The sequence below is a fragment of the Rhinoderma darwinii genome, chromosome 5 (genome assembly GCF_050947455.1).
Source record: "Rhinoderma darwinii isolate aRhiDar2 chromosome 5, aRhiDar2.hap1, whole genome shotgun sequence".
Lineage (NCBI taxonomy): Eukaryota > Metazoa > Chordata > Amphibia > Anura > Rhinodermatidae > Rhinoderma > Rhinoderma darwinii.
This window is the reverse complement of record NC_134691.1, coordinates 144,135,738-144,152,497: the sequence shown is the minus strand read 5'-3', so window position 1 is coordinate 144,152,497 and position 16,760 is coordinate 144,135,738. Positions and strand designations below refer to the sequence as shown.

The 16,760-nt window shown below is 44.7% G+C and overlaps 1 protein-coding gene across 2 annotated transcripts in view; it reads left to right on the top strand.

The window, feature by feature from the left end:
* Nucleotides 1-16,760, top strand: part of CAP2 (cyclase associated actin cytoskeleton regulatory protein 2) — a 120,911-nt gene that overhangs the window by 88,111 nt on the left and 16,040 nt on the right. For both annotated transcript variants that reach the window (XM_075826605.1, XM_075826604.1), the window contains exons 5-7: nucleotides 8,173-8,316; nucleotides 10,910-10,995; nucleotides 15,629-15,731. In XM_075826605.1, coding sequence (XP_075682720.1) covers nucleotides 8,173-8,316; nucleotides 10,910-10,995; nucleotides 15,629-15,731 — 333 coding nt within the window. The remainder of the gene's footprint in view (nucleotides 1-8,172; nucleotides 8,317-10,909; nucleotides 10,996-15,628; nucleotides 15,732-16,760) is intronic.

Genomic DNA, 16,760 nt, shown 5'->3' with positions numbered 1-16,760 from the left:
TGCGTTTGGTACCTCGTACACTCCTGGTTTGACTCGGCTCGTTTACTACTCTTGTTTCTCACGGTGTTGCCGTGGGCAACTGCCCCGTTTCCCTTTGTTCTGTGTTTCCTTGTCTGGTTGTCTGTCGTGCACTTATTGAGTGTAGGGACCGTCGCCCAGTTGTACCCCGTCGCCTAGGGCGGGTCGTTGCAAGTAGGCAGGGACTGAGTGGCGGGTAGATTAGGGCTCACTTGTCTGTTTCCCTACCCCCATCATTACATAATCACAAGCCTATATACCTAGTCTACCCTGGTCCCTCACACTACTATGGACCACCTTGAGACCCTGGTTCAGCAAATGCAGGGTCTCTCCCTACAGGTCCAGGCCCTGGCTCAGAGGGTCAACCAGCCTAATGCTACCATGGTAGTGCCCCTCACCTCTTGAACCCCACCTCAAGTTGCCTGACCGGTTCTCAGGGGACCGGAAGACTTTTCTCTCGTTTTGGGAGAGTTGTAGGCTCTATTTTCGTTTAAAGCCCCACTCCTCAGGTTCTGAGAGCCAGCGGGTGGGTATAATTATGTCCCGGCTCCAGGAAGGGCCCCAAGAATGGGCCTTCTCCTTGGCTCCTGACGCCCCTGAACTTTCCTCCGTTGATCTTTTATTTTCTGCTCTCGGACTCATTTATGACGAGACTGACAGGACTGCCTTTGCCGAGAGTCAGCTGGTGACCTTACGTCAGGGTAAGAGACCTGTTGAGGAGTATTGCTCTGACTTTAGGAAGTGGTGCGTAGCTTCTCGGTGGAATGACCCTGCCTTAAGGTGCCAGTTTAGGTTGGGTCTGTCGAACGCCCTGAAAGACCTGCTAGTTAGCTATCCCTCTTCCGCGCCTAAGTGATCATCAGGGAGGTCACTTGGGCGCACAGGTATTTCCCGTAAATATGAAACGTAATAAAATCTTGCTTCCCTTTCAGGTCTCTTTTGGTGGTAGGTCTGCTACCGGCAGTGCCTTTGTGGATTCAGGGTCGTCTGCTAATATCATGTCTGTGGAATTTGCTATGTCTCTAGCTATGCCTTTGATTGATTTGCCTAAACCTGTCCCGGTAGTGGGTATCGACTCCACTCCTCTTGCTAATGGTTATTTTACACAGCATACCCCTGTTTTTGAACTCCTTGTTGGCTCCATGCATTTGGAGCAGTGCTCTGTACTGTTGATGCAGGGATTATCCTCCGATTTGGTTTTAGGCCTTCCCTGGTTGCAGTTGCATAATCCCACGTTTGACTGGAATACTGGGGATCTTACCAAATGGGGTAATGAATGCTTGAAGTCATGTTTTTCTGTTAATTCTATTTCTCCCCCTGAGGAGGTGAACACGCTACCTGAGTTTGTTCAGGACTTCGCTGATGTTTTCTCTAAGGAGGCCTCCGAAGTGTTACCTCCTCATAGAGAATACGATTGCGCTATCGATTTAGTACCAGGAGCTAAGCTTCCTAAGGGTAGGATATTTAATCTCTCTTGTTCCGAACGTGAAGCCATGAGAGAGTATATCCAGGAATGCCTGGCCAAGGGTTACATTCACCCTTCTACTTCTCCGGTAGGTGCTGGCTTCTTCTTCATAGGGAAGAAGGATGGTGGTCTTAAGCCATGCATTGACTACCGTAACTTGAATAAGGTCACTGTAAGGAACCAGTATCCCCTTCCTTTGATTCCTAATCTCTTTAATCAGGTTCAGGGGGCCCAATGGTTCTCTAAGTTTGATCTACGGGGGGCGTATAACCTTATCCGCATCAAAGAGGGGGATGAGTGGAAGACTGCGTTTAACACGCCCGAAGGTCATTTCGAATACCTCGTCATGCCCTTTGGGTTGTGTAATGCTCCCGCGGTCTTCCAGAATTTCATAAATGAGATTTTAAGAGATTACCTGGGGGTATTTCTTGTAGTGTACCTTGATGACATACTTGTGTTTTCCAAGGACTGGTCCTCCCACATTGAGCATCTCAGGAAGGTGCTCCAGGTCCTTCGGGAAAACAAACTGTTTGCGAAGACCGAAAAATGTGTGTTTGGGGTGCAGGAGATACAATTTTTGGGTCAAATCCTCACTCCTCATGAATTCCGCATGGACCCCGCCAAGGTCCAGGCTGTGGCGGAATGGGTCCAACCTGCCTCCCTGAAGGCGTTACAGTGCTTCTTGGGGTTCGCTAATTATTACAGGAGATTTATTGCTAACTTCTCGGTCATCGCTAAGCCTCTTACGGACCTCACTCGCAATGGTGCTGATCTCATCCACTGGCCTCCTGAGGCTGTCCAGGCTTTTGAGGCCCTTAAGAAGTGCTTTATCTCGGCCCCGGTGTTGGTTCAGCCCAACCAAATGGAGCCATTTATCGTGGAGGTTGACGCGTCCGAGGTGGGAGTGGGGGCTGTCTTGTCCCAGGGTACCAGGTCCCTCACCCATCTCCGTCCCTGTGCCTACTTCTCCAGGAAGTTTTCGCCCACTGAGAGTAACTATGATATTGGCAACCGCGAACTCTTAGCCATTAAATGGGCATTTGAAGAGTGGCGCCACTTCCTGGAGGGGGCTAGGCACCAGGTAACGGTCCTTACCGACCACAAGAATCTGGTTTTCCTAGAATCGGCCCGGAGGCTAAACCCGAGACAAGCTCGATGGGCGTTTTATTTTTTACCAGATTCAATTTTTTGGTTACCTATAGGGCTGGGTCTAAAAATATTAAGGCTGATGCACTGTCGCGTAGCTTCATGGCCAGCCCTCCTTCGGAGGAAGATCCTGCTTGTATTTTGCCTCCAGGTATAATCATTTCCTCTATTGATTCTGATTTAGTCTCCGAAATTGCTGCTGATCAAGGTTCAGCTCCCGGGAACCTTCCTGAGAACAAGATGTTTGTTCCCCTGCAATTCCGGCTAAGGGTACTTAGGGAAAATCATGACTCCGCACTATCTTGTCATCCAGGCATCCTGGGTACCAAGCACCTCATTGCCAGAAACTATTGGTGGCCTGGGTTGCCTAAAGACGTTAAGGCCTACGTCGCCGCTTGTGAGGTTTGTGCTAGGTCCAAGACTCCCAGGTCCCGACCAGCGGGCTTACTACGTTCTTTGCCCATTCCCCAGAGACCTTGGACCCATATCTCCATGGATTTGATCACCGATTTGCCTCCATCTCAAGGCAAGTCGGTGGTGTGGCTTGTAGTAGACCGCTTCAGTAAGATGTGCCACTTTGTGCCCCTCAAAAAACGACCCAATGCTAAGACGTTAGCTACCTTGTTTGTCAAACACATCCTGCGTCTCCATGGGGTCCCTGTCAATATTGTTTCTGACAGAGGGGTACAATTTGTTTCTTTGTTTTGGAGAGCCTTCTGTAAAAAGTTGGAGATTTGATCTGTCCTTCTCCTCTGCCTTCCATCCTGAAACTAATGGCCAAACCGAGAGGACTAATCAGTCTCTAGAACAATATTTAAGGTGTTTTATCTCTGACTGTCAATATGATTGGGTCTCATTCATTCCCCTTGCCGAATTTTCCCTTAATAACCGGGTCAGTAACTCGTCAGGGGTCTCCCCCTGTTTTGTGTAATTTTGGGTTTAATCCACGGTTCTCCTCCGTTTCACCTGGTAGTTCCAACAATCCCGAGGTAGACGTCGTTCATCGGGAACTGTGCACAGTCTGGGCCCAGGTTCAGAAGAACCTAGAGGCATCCCAGAGCATACAAAAAACTCAGGCAGATAGAAGACGTTCTGCTAACCTGTTTATGGTCGGGGATCTGGTATGGCTATCGTCTAAGAACTTGCGCCTTAAAGTCCCGTCCAAGAAGTTTGCTCCCCGGTTTATAGGGCCGTACAAGGTCATTGAAGTCCTCAATCCTGTCTCCTTCCGACTGGAGTTGACCCCATCTTTTCGAGTACGACGTGTTTCATGCCTCCCTCCTTAAACGCTGCTCCCCGTCCTTGGCTCCCTCGAGGAAACCTCCTGTCCCTGTTCTCACCTCTGAGGGGTTAGAATTCGAGGTAGCCAAGATTGTGGACAGCAAGATGGTCCAAGGCTCCCTCCAGTACCTGGTCCATTGGAGAAGATACGGGCCTGAGGAGAGGACGTGGGTACCCGCCGGGATGTTCACGCTGGGGTATTGGTCAGGAGGTTCCACCTTCGTTTCCCCAATAAACCAGGTCCATCTAGAAAGGGTCCGGTGGCCCCTCATAAAAGGGGGGTACTGTTAAGGATCTGCCAGGCACAGCTTCTGTATCCACGCCCATAGGTAATCAGTCTGCACCTGCTTCTATGTCTGTGAGACTGACTCCATCTTCCACCACTCAGGATGGCAGGCTTAGGAGTGGGAGAGCCTATCACAGCCTGGCCAGACGGAGCTAGCTCCCGCCCTCTGTCTATTTATACCTGCCTCTCCTGTTCCTCCTTGCTTGTGACTCTTCTCTGTTGGTTTCCTGGCCCTGCTGCAGCTTCTTGAACTACTTGTCCCTGCTTCGTATTGACCCTGGCTTACTGACTACTCTTCTGCTCTGCGTTTGGTACCTCGTACTATCCTGGTTTGACTCGGCTCGTTTACTACTCTTGTTGCTCACGGTGTTGCCGTGGGCAACTGCCCCGTTTCCCTTTGTTCTGTGTTTCCTTGTCTGGTTGTCTGTCGTGCACTTATTGAGTGTAGGGACCGTCGCCCAGTTGTACCCCGTCGCCTAGGGCGGGTCGTTGCAAGTAGGCAGGGACTGAGTGGCGGGTAGATTAGGGCTCACTTGTCTCTTTCCCTATCCCTGTCATTACAGCTTTATTAGATTTACAAAAATAAAATATAAAAATGTATTAATATGGATACTTCTATCTAACACTTAGGCCTCATGCGCACGACTGTGCAGTATTTACGGTCAGTAAATACTGCACAAAAGGGCTGCGGAGTGTCGACCGTATTTGCGGATCGTGCTTACAGTAATAAGTACAGGAGCACGGTTCGTAAATGCATTTTTGCAGGTAATTTCTATGTCCCGGACACACACCCATAAATGTATGGGAAGGTGCCCGTGGCTGATAGAAATTAATGGGTCAGTATTTAATCCGCAATTATGGATTTGTAATTGCAGATAAAAATTACGGTCTTGTCAAGAGGCCTCCGGTAGGGAACCAGTAGATCAAGATCTAGGGAAAATGGGAGAAATCCTCCAGCTCACCTTAGTGCAGATTCACACCGCTTGTAGCGCTCGGATTCCCGTGTCGGCACACAGCATCAGTACAAAAGGAAAAAGCAGAAGGTGGATCCAGCGTTGAGACAAAAGTCGTAGTAAAAAGGAAACTTCTTCCAAGTTTTATTCCATACTTAGGTTAAAATTAACAAGGCATGTTCCAAGTATAAAAGAGGTGGTTAGGGATATAGGCGATGCCTACGGGTTTCAGACGCCAACTGCGTCCTTACTTATGGCTAATACTCAAGATCTACTGATACATATCTAACAGGTACTGCCTAAGTTCAACAATGAGGACTGTCCAGTCTATAGCTTTGAACTGAAGGCAAAGAGGAGCTCAATGTGTTTGACTGACTGGTTGCACTATTAATTGTTTTTCCCAAAGTCCACTCTGTTTTTTGTTAGCATTCTGACTGACACATTTTTCCCTTCTTCTGTTATGATGACAGAGTTGTAGCTAGGTTCTCCCTCACCTGGGGCAACGATTCAGATCGGCGCCCCCCCCCCCCCCCCATTTATTCCCCGACATCACTTTCCCACTCCCCGCCATGTTTGCTTTCTCTACCAATCAATGAGGTGTAATTTTTTTACTGTAACTCTAACATAAAACTATTTGTACATTTCACAAGGAATATAGTTATATAACACGAAGTTAAAAGAAAATAAATTAGAGGCCACACAAACACACAAAGCCCCCTGTAGATAATGCCACACACAGCCCCCTGTAGATATTGCATACAGCCCCCTTATAGATGGGGCCACAACCCCCCTTATAGATGGTGCCACACAGCCCAACCCTTGTGGATGGTGCCACATAGCCCCCCTTGTAGATATTGCATACAGCCCCCCTTGTATATTTTGCCACACATCCCCCCCCCCGTTGTAGATGGTGCCACACAACCCTACCTTTGTAGATGGTGCCACACAGCCCCCCTTGTAGATGGTACCACACAGACCCGCTTGTATATGGTGCCACACAGCCCCCTGTAAAATGTGCCTCACAGCCCCCCTTGTAGATTGTGCCACACAGCCACCCTTGTAGATGGTGCCACATAGCCCCCCCCCCCTTGTAGATTTTGTCACACAGCCCCCCTTGTAGATAGTGGCATACAGCCCCCCTTGTAGATGGTGCCACACCCCCCCCTTGTAGATAGTGGTGCACACAGCCCCCCCCCTTATAGATAGTGGTGCACTCAGCCCCATGTAGCTAATGCCACACACAGCACCCTGTAGATATTGCATACAGCCCCCTTATAGATGGTGCCACACCCCCCCTTGTAGATGGTACCACACAGATACTGCATACAGCAACCCTTGTAGATGGTACCACACACCCATGTGTATGGTGCCACACAGACCCCCTTGTAGATGGTGCCACACCCCCCCCTTGTAGATGGTGCCACACCCCCCCCTTGTAGATAGTGCCACACAGCCCCCCTTGTAGATACTGCATACAGTCCCCCTTGTAGATGGTACCATGCCCCTTGTATATGGTGCCACACAGATCCCCTTGTATATGGTGCCACACAGACCCCCCTTGTATATGGTGCCACACAGACCCATTTGTATATGGTGCCACACAGCCCCCCTGTAGATTGCCACACAGCCCCCCCTGTAGATGGTGCCCCTCAGCCCCCCCCTTGTAGGTGGTGCCACACAGCCCCCCCTTGTAGATGGTGCCACACAGCCCCCCTGTAGATGGTGGCATACATCACCCCTTGTAGATGGTGATATACAGCCCCCCCTTGTAGATAGTGGCACACCGCCCCCCCTTGTAGATCGTGGCACACCGCCCCCCCTTGTAGATAGTGGCACACAGCCCCCCCTTGTAGATAGTGGCACACAGGCCCCCCTTGTAGATAGTGGCACACAGGCCCCCCTTGTAGATAGTGGCACACAGCCCCCCTTGTAGACAATGGCACATAGGCCCCAGGGCGGAGAGCAGTAGCTTACCACTACCGCTTTCCCTGACTTGACTCCCATTTTAGGAGAAGGTCTGAGTGAGGTCAGTGTCGGGAATGAACCAGTCCAGTCACCTGACCTGAGTCAGTCACCTGACCTCACGTCTGTGACGTGATGTTAGGAGACTCAGGTTAGGTGACTGGAGTGGTCCACTCCCGACATCGACCTCACTCAAATTTACTCACTTGGCCACGGCCTGCTTTTTTTCAGATTGAAAATATGCCCACGGCTGCTTACTCTCCCCTTTGCACTGCGCATGTGCTTTTTGGCACATGCGCAGTGCAATGGTCTGGAAGAATTTGAAAAAAAAAAAACACCTGTTTTTGGCAGACTGTACCAGTGCGCCCCCCCCCCCCTTTTCTTCCATCCTAGTTGCGCCTGCCTGCCCCCCCTAGCTACGCCCCTGATGATGATGTGGGTATGCTGCAAATATGCTGTATCTTTGCTTCATTTTATATCATGGGAAGTACCATTTACCTCTTATATTATTACAGTAGATTTCTAGCTCATTGAGGTTGCTTGCCTCAGGTCTAACAACAATATGCGATTAAAATAATGAAGCTATATTTGAAGATCCTCTTTTGGACAAGATGTGCCCATCCAGTAGCGCATAAGGCAATTGTATTATGAAAATACACTATTTTGTTATTTATTTTTTTTGTAGGCGAGGTGTTAGGCTGCAAAATATCTTCAGAAAAAAAAAGTTTCCAGGTAGCCTTTACTGATATATTTTGATGTGAGTGGAAACTGCTAGGTTCCTACTTACATGAGAGGAAGAAGGAAATATTGGCTGCCTGCCTGTATGCTGAGCAGTATAGGGTCGTACATGTCGGGAGATGTAGTGCACACATTAGTCCATACATTATTGCTCAAACACTGATAAAGCTTGACTTCCAATATTTATGTCCCCTGTGGATCTCTACTAAGGGTCTAAGTTCAGTATGGGTTTATTTTCTTATGGATATGGTCTCAGATGTTGGTCAAGGAAAAAGGAATGACTCAATGGTTTAGCCATAATCTATATATTTGTATTTTCATAGGCTGAAATGGCATTGATCCTTAAACCTATATCAGAAAAGATTCTTGAAGTACAAACATTCCGAGAGAAGAACAGAGGAAGTCAAATGTTCAACCATCTTTCTGCAATAAGTGAAAGTATTCCAGCACTTGGCTGGATTGCAGTGGTGAGTTATATTCATTTTATTCACGTTCTGTATAAGAAATTGTAAATGGCCACTGGTTAAAAAGTGGTCTGACCTTTGGACAATGTACTGTATCTTCATCTTTAAAAAAGTGAATTAAAAAGATATAGGACACATTAGACACCAAATAATTGCCTGCTTGCTTTGTATGTCAATTGGACATGGTGTATCCACTATCGAGTTATGGTTATATCGGTCGATAATGCTTCTAATCAATATTAAAATAAGAAATTATGTTTTAATGTTTAACACTGATCTTCTACAGGGATCTAGAAAGATCCTTCTTATAGTAAAGAATATAAAACTACACCAGGCACCTCCAAGATTGACAAAAGGATAAGAAACACAGTGAAGTCCAATGTGTACAGGTCCCGAGTTCATGCATTTGGAGATATGACAGGATTGATGATAAAAGTAGAATTACAAGCTTTTAAATATTGTGCCTCCCTTTAGCCCATCAAATAATGTGTCTTTATGCTGTCCACCCACATTCATAACATGACGTTTAGGACTCCTTCACACACAGATTTATTTTTTTCTGCCAATTTAAACTGCATGAAAAAAAATTATATAAAAATGCCAGCATTTTGTAAAATGTTACAGCGTTTTTTATTAGCCTTTTTAGAGGTCTTTTTAGTGGCATTTTTCATTTAGTGGCTTTTTTTTCCCCAGCGTTTTTGAACTCTTATAGAGAAGCCTATGGGAAGACCGCTTGAAGAAAACGCCATTTAGAAAGCATGCTGAGTTTGGAAAAAAAAAACGCCAATGCCCACAACATTGGCTTAAAACCACTACAAACCAAAATGCAATTCAATGTAGTACATTTTATATTTCCCCCAAAAAAACGCATTTAAAAGCACCACACAAAACAAGAAAAACTATGTGTGTGAATCCAGCATAAACCTGATTAGACATGTATATGATGGTTGTGTAGATGGAAGCGTGTGCAGTGTTACCAGCTCATAAGCACATAGTAGTCTACCCGCCATGGATAGAAGAACATAATATGTCTTTTATGCCGTCTATGTTGTTTTATGGCATTCACTATGTTGCTTTATGGAGTTCACAGCTGAAATGCAAAAAGTTTAGATGATCCTATAGTCTCACCCCACTGACATTAACCAGAAAAGGATTTTGGCTGTTCGTTCTTAATGTCCATTATAGAAACCTCAAAATCTAAATATGTTTTTTATGCCTAATTGATTGAAGAAAATGTAAAAAAAAATAACAATGAGGCTGTCCTCCAAACCAGACAATAGGGGGAATTTATTAAGACTGGCGTTTCATACACCAGTCTTAATCTAAAGAGTGTTAAAGTAAGGTGCACCTCATTTGTTGAGAGTCACACGCTTCTTAATAAATTAGGCCCATCTTTGGCCATCCGTGCGCCAGAAAGTCAAAGCTACTGTATGTAGACTTGCGCTATCTTTTACAGTAAATTCTGGCATAAATCATAATAAATTTGCTGGCCGTGGGTTTCCCTATCCCTCACCAAAATAAAACCAATTGGTTTAAATGTGGGGGAGGCGGCGTAAAAAAGAGGCTTTTTGTTCAAGTTGTACCAGGAAACTGGCGCCGAGTGTTTATTAAATTCTTCCACTATGTGAACTTCATGATTTATTATAGGAAACATTTTATTAAAAGTGAAATGCATTTAAACATTTTTGCTTGTAAGGCCCCTAAGGCTATGTTCACACGGGGTATTTTGCCGAGTTTTTTGACGCGGAAACCGCGTCGCAAAGCTCGGCAAAAACGGCCCGAGAACGCCTCCCATTGATTTCAATGGGAGGTGTCGGCGTCTTTTTCCCGCGAGCAGTAAAACTGCCTCGCGGGAAAAAGAAGCGACATGCCCGATCTTCGGGCGCTTCCGCCTCTGACCTCCCATTGACTTCAATGGGAGGCAGAGAAAGCGTATTTCGCGCTGTTTTATGCCCGCGGCGCTCAATGGGCGCGGGCGAAAATCGCCGCAAAAATCGGCGTGCAGGGAGAGGAAAATCTGCCTCAAAGTTCCAAACGGAATTTTGAGGCAGATATTCCTCCCCCAAAATACTCCGTGTGAACATAGCCTAATAATGCGATGGTCTGGTGTCTGTAGTAAAAAGAAGAAAAGACAATTAAAGGGTAACTAAATGTTCAACAAATTTCTGACATGTCATAGTGACATGTCAGAAGCTTTGATTGGTGGGGGTCCGAGCACTGAGACCCCCACCAATCGCTAAAACGAAGCAGCTGAAGTGTTTGTGTGAGCACTCAGCCACTTCGCTATGGTTTCCGGAAAAAGCAGAACAGAAACTAAGCGGCTGAGCGCTCACACGGGCACTTCTGCTGTTTCGTTTTAGCGAGTGGTGGAGGTCTCAGTGCTCGGACCCCCACCAATCAAAACCTCTGACATGTCACTATGACATGTCAGAAGTTTGAACATTTAGTTACCCTTTAAATAAAGCCATTTCTGTCTGAAACTGTCAAATAATAGAAGCAGATTACATTTGTATACTCAGATTACGACTGTTTTTGTATAGTTTTTAATTTTCTATTATATTTGAGAATTAGGTCATTCTAATCTTGTGTTGTTTAGACTCCAGCACCAGGTCCCTTTGTAAAGGAGATGGCCGACGCTGCTGCATTTTACACAAACCGGGTATTGAAGGACTACAAAAATAGGTAAACTATTCACCTTTATCATTTCTAATGCTGGTAACATCCAATCAAATAAATAACAAAAATTGTGATTTTGCATTTATTTGGCCTCTCTACAGAATATACAATACTGTATTGGAATAATAAGCAGTGATGTAAGATGTGGGGGAAAACCCCAACCCTTAAAGAGGACATTATTGTAGTTTTGAGCAGTATTGGCTTTGTACTTATGCATATGCAATTATGGTTACATCTTTGATGATGCACTGTTCTGTAACATGTGCTGTTTCTACTGTTATATGCCTTTATCTCCCCAAGGTGGCGTTCTGAAGGCGGAGTGCCCAGTCTGGCATAATCAGCTCACTTACTGCACTATGTTGTTTGCTTGCTAGTGACTAAATTGTTTGGCGAACAACTCCTACGACATTTTAACTGCATTTGCTGTGCCCTAACAGGGTGATGATGTCAGAGCCGGCTACGCCATGTTGTCACACTGGGGGTGGTGCTTGCGTTCTAAAACGACGGTGTACCCACCAAGAATGCATTTAGTGTTCAGGTTGGAAGATTGGTAGTGAACCTGGGCTGTTTTTCTGCGCTACCAGGAGAGAGAACTGCTACAGAACTAGGCGTGTGAAAGCTGTGACAAGCTGCATGTGAACGACGGCACCTTCGTTGTGCCTGAGAGTCTGTGGTCCTGAAACGAGTTGTGGGTGATGGACAGGAGCCTCCCCTGTGCATGAGTTGTGTGAGCAGTGGTGGGTACGGGCAGCAAATTCCACAACCCAGCAAATTAGAAGCAAACATTCAGCCAATTGCAGGCTACTAGGCCTTACATTGCCGGATCAACCCCTCCATCACGGAGGGGCGCCCTTGGCCTTGTCCGCGACAGACAAGCAAGCTAGCCAGCCATCGTCCACTTGCCTGAGCCGTGTCTAAGACTGGTGCCTCTCATATTAAGATGTCTTGAGTTTTCCTGCTTGATCATGTGCACCATTAGAACCGGTCAAATAAAGTTTAGTTTGACACAAATCTCCTTCTTCATACCATTTCTTCAGCGACACACGTGCGAAAGCCGTACACTACCCAGGCTCCACCTTACAGTTCTATATTTAAATACTACAATGTGATGAGATCCCTGCATAGATCCAGTTTAATTTACACTCTTGTACATTAAAGTAGAATTCAATTTTTGAGAACTTTTGCTGTTAATGGGGTTTTCCACTACCGGACAACTGATGACCTATCCACCGGATAGGTCATCGGTATATGATCGGTGCGGGACCGGCAACTGGAACCCGTACCGATCAGCTGCTCCAGCTGCCTGCAGGCACCATATGTTCTTGCACAGTGTGCAGTGTACGGAGCTGGAAGCAGTTGGCTCTGTACACTACATAGCGGCCATGCTTCAGAAGTACAGCTCTGCTCCGATTCGCTTGAATAGGAGCAGAGCTGCAGTACTGCAGCTCGGCTGGTATTCCATGACCGGAGCCATCTGCTACCGGCATGGATGTTCGGTGCCCAGAGGCAGCCGGAGCAGCTGACCGGTCCGGATGTCGGACCCGCACCGATCATACACTGATGACCTATCCAGTGGATAGGTCATCAGTTGTCCGGTAGTGGACAACACGTTTAATGCCATTGCCTAATATATTATTTAGGTAATATGGTTATATGTTGTGGATGTCTGCAGAAGAATTCAACTAGACAGGTATAATATCCTCCTTGTCAATCTGCATGTAGCTTGGATCCAAGTAATGATTTCCTTTTTCAATAAATATCTGTGCAAAATCTGTATTGCGGTGAATGGAAATTTAAAATTTTTTACATTTCCTGCATAGAAAATACATACCCAAACCACAAAAGACTCAAAAGTGGAGCTTTACAACATTTCAATGTTCGAAGTTTATAACCCTGAATCTTTTTCACTCATTTAAATAAACAAAGAATTGGCTTGCATTTACTTCTACAGATTTGCCTGCGTTTACTGTCCATAATTAAAAAAGACCTTAAAGGAGTTGTCCAAAAATATATTTTCATATACCCTATGGGGGAATTCAAAATGAACAGAGGTGGGTCACTAGTTTAGGATCCTAATCTCTTTAGACAGACAACCCATTGATTTGAATGGGCACTGTGTAATGCTTAATTTCCCCTGTGGTGGCACTGCAGGGAAATTAAACACTTACTTCCAAGTTTCCCCACAAATTACAGCTAATCACTTTGGATCCCAACCATGGGACGCTTTGTGATCAGCTTATTGTCAAGGGACCCTTCTAACAAGTAGGGATTGTATAAAGTGAACAACCCCTTTAAAGAAGAAAAAAAAAAGAAGGAGCTCCAGCAGAATAAGCACATTAATAAAAAAAATACCCAGAAATCCTTCCTTAATCACTGGGAAACAGTGGGTCTTGTTCTTGGTTTAGCTGCAGTATCCAGAAGAGCTGGTGGCTTGTATCACTGAATAAATAGCAAGTAACACCACCTGTTTCTGCAGATCATGAGGTGTTACCTGTGTACTGTAGCTTCAGCTGTTAGGCAAGTACCCAAAGTCATTCAAGTTTGAGCTTTTTTATTGCACAAATTATCTGCTTTGGGAGCACTATAGCGCCAACTGCTGGGTAGTTAGTGCAGTGCAGCCTTTAATGTATACGGAATCCATCCATGATTTATGGAGTCATATTTATAGTAGAGAACACCAAAAGATCTACAGACTATATGTCCCCCAACAAAAAATATCATGTCTTCCTACAGCTTCAGAGGGGTAATTCTATTTTATAATGTTATGGCGTATCCCTAGGATATGCCATAACATTATGACCAGAGGGGTCCGACTTTTGAGATCTTCACCAACACTAATCCAGTCAACACCAATGACCTGTTCTTATAGCTATCTAAAATACAACAAAAAAAATCACATGTAATTGTACTGTCCTCTTATGTGAAGTTGTAAAATACTGTATTCCGTTATCTCTTGGTAATACTAATTTTTGGGAAAGATGAGTGGCAGTCAACAGGGCCATCAAGTTGTCACCCAGCTTTCCCAGACTCTTGAATGACAAATTTGCTTAATTATACAGTAACAACCCACCCCGATAGATGGCATCATACATAGGTAAATTTACCATTCATAAGTCGGACAAACCTTGCTGAATATGGCTGAGAGAGCTGTAATGGCAGCCATATTGGTTGACACTCGCCCCTCGTATACTCGCTCTTTGTAAATAGGTTGTTATGGAGGACGCAGGTTAACTGTAATTTAAGATTTATTCTTTGTATATAACTAAAGCTTTGAGGTGAAGCCAACAGTGTCACTTTCCCAGTACAAGTAGTTTGAGACAGTAATCATAGTAGCATGTTAGTTGTATCCAGGCGACTTCAATATAGAAACATTGTGATGGCCATTTATCACTAGCCTGGTAATGTTCTTAGTTAAACTGTGGATAAAAATAATACTTAAGAAAAAAAACACAGGGCATTTCAGTACAACCCTAAACCTACTGTCAAATAAAATGCATTTCAATCAGCCGTTTTTAACGTTTTTCAGACCGCACACCATAAAAAAATGTAAGCAATTTCTATTATCTTCTGGCAAACAAATAAGACATTTGTTTTCTTGAAATACATTTCAGAAAGGGAATTGAACTGTGTGTGTTCCTCACAATCTAAACCTAAACCGGACGATTCTTTTATCTTCCAGATTCACATAGTGACATAATGAAGCATAAGGTCGATGTGGGTTAGATGGATTTGCACCAAGACCTTTCTAGAAGTGATTCATAAAGGGGTTGTCTGGTTTAGAAAACCAAATTCATATACCCTATTAGGGAATTCTGCGTTAATAGATCGGGTGCCATGTTCAGGATCCTCATCTCTTGGCCAGAGTAGAGAGAAGTTAAGGTCCTTTTACACCGGCCCATTTTGGCTGGTACAACGAGTGCCAATCAACAAGATGGATTGATGATCAGCGCTTGTTTGCTCCTCTCACAAGGCGCTAGTATGAGGACGAGCGCTCGTTACTCCGAACGCTCATTTCTATCATGTTGGCAGCACTTCTCCCTGTTTAAACAGGGAGATATGCTAACGATAATATTTTCGGCATTTAAAACTATACAATCAGCCGATGAACGAGCGTTTGCTCTTCCATCGGCTCATCGTTGCCCTGTTTACAGGGTAATTATCGGGAACAAGCGTTCTGTGAACACTCGTTTGCCCGATAATTGGCAAGTGTAAAAGGGCCCTTACAAAGAGTGTGTCTCGCTTTGGAGGACATGAACTGTCCTGTCCTGCATTAGACAAACACATTGATGTGAATAGGTATTGTGTAATGTATGACACCTTGGAATGGTGTCATAAAAGTCAATTAAAAGGGTGCTTAAAATCACAATACCCGTTATTTAAAAAAAAAATACATTCAAAGGTGTACATTGCTGTTAATTTTTCCCCTGTGGTGGCGCTGCAGGGAAATGAAACAATTATTGCCAGGTTTTCTCACAGCTCCCAGCAGGTGGACACTTTGTGATCTGCTTATTGTCAAGGGACCCTTCTAACAAGTAGGGATTGTCCAAAGAGGAGCACCCCTTTAATGCCATGATGTTGAAGTATAATGTTGATTTAGAGCGTCAGTAAATAGAATTATTTGGCTTTTATTTTACCATAGTGATGTGCGTCATGTTGACTGGGTGAAGTCATACCTGAGTATTTGGAATGATCTTCAAGCATACATTAAGGAGCATCATACTACTGGTACTTCATGGAGCAGTGTAAGTACATACCAAGCACTTCCTTTTCTTATATATATCCAATGTCTGTTCCTGACTAGCAGGCGTGTATTAGCATGGGGCACTTGAAACCACAGTTTATGTAATTGGCTCCCCATGTACCAGGTAGCAGCTACTCCTCCTCCTTACGCCAGATAGGTATGTTAACCCCTTCCCGCATTCGGACATGAACTGTACGTCCATTTTAGCAGTACCTTCCCGCAAATATGCGTACGGTTAGGTCCACTGGATGGCGCAACAACAGGAGCTGTGATCATGCGATCTGTAACAGGTGCCGGCTGCAGTATGCAGCCGACATCCTCCTGCAATGGCCGAGATCAGAGTTTCATCTAATCCTGGCCAGTATACCACTTAGATGCCACAGTCAATAACAACCGCGGCATCTAAATGATTACAACACATTATTTGAACCGCACGTTTAATGGGGTGAAACAAAAACGCAAAAGACAATGGCGGTATTTTGTTTATTTTTATTCTTCTCCAAAAAATATAATAATAAAGCTTAAGCAATAATTTATATGTACCCCAAAATGGTTCTAGTAAAAAATATGACTCGTCCTGCAAAAAAAAAAAAAGCCCTTGCATGACTACATTGGCTACATTGTATGATTACATAGGCTACGTTGTATGACTACATTGGCTACATTGTATGACTACATTGACTGAAAAATAAAAAAGTTATGGATCTTGGAATGCGGTAAAACCATTTTTTCATGAATTGTGGCAATATTGTGCAAAAGTCGGAAAACTCGTCGGAAACCAAAAAGCTGTACATGTTTGGTATCACCGTAATCGTACTGATTAGAATTAACTTAACGTGTTATTTATCCTGAACAGTGAACAATGCAAAAATGTTAAATGCCAAAAAAACAATAGCAGATTGCTGTTTTTTCCTTTACTCCCCAGAAAGAGTTAATTAATAAGTTATATGTACCCCAAGATGGTGCCATTGAAAATGACAACTTATCCCATAAAACAACAAGCCCCCATACAGTTGACGGAATAAAAAAA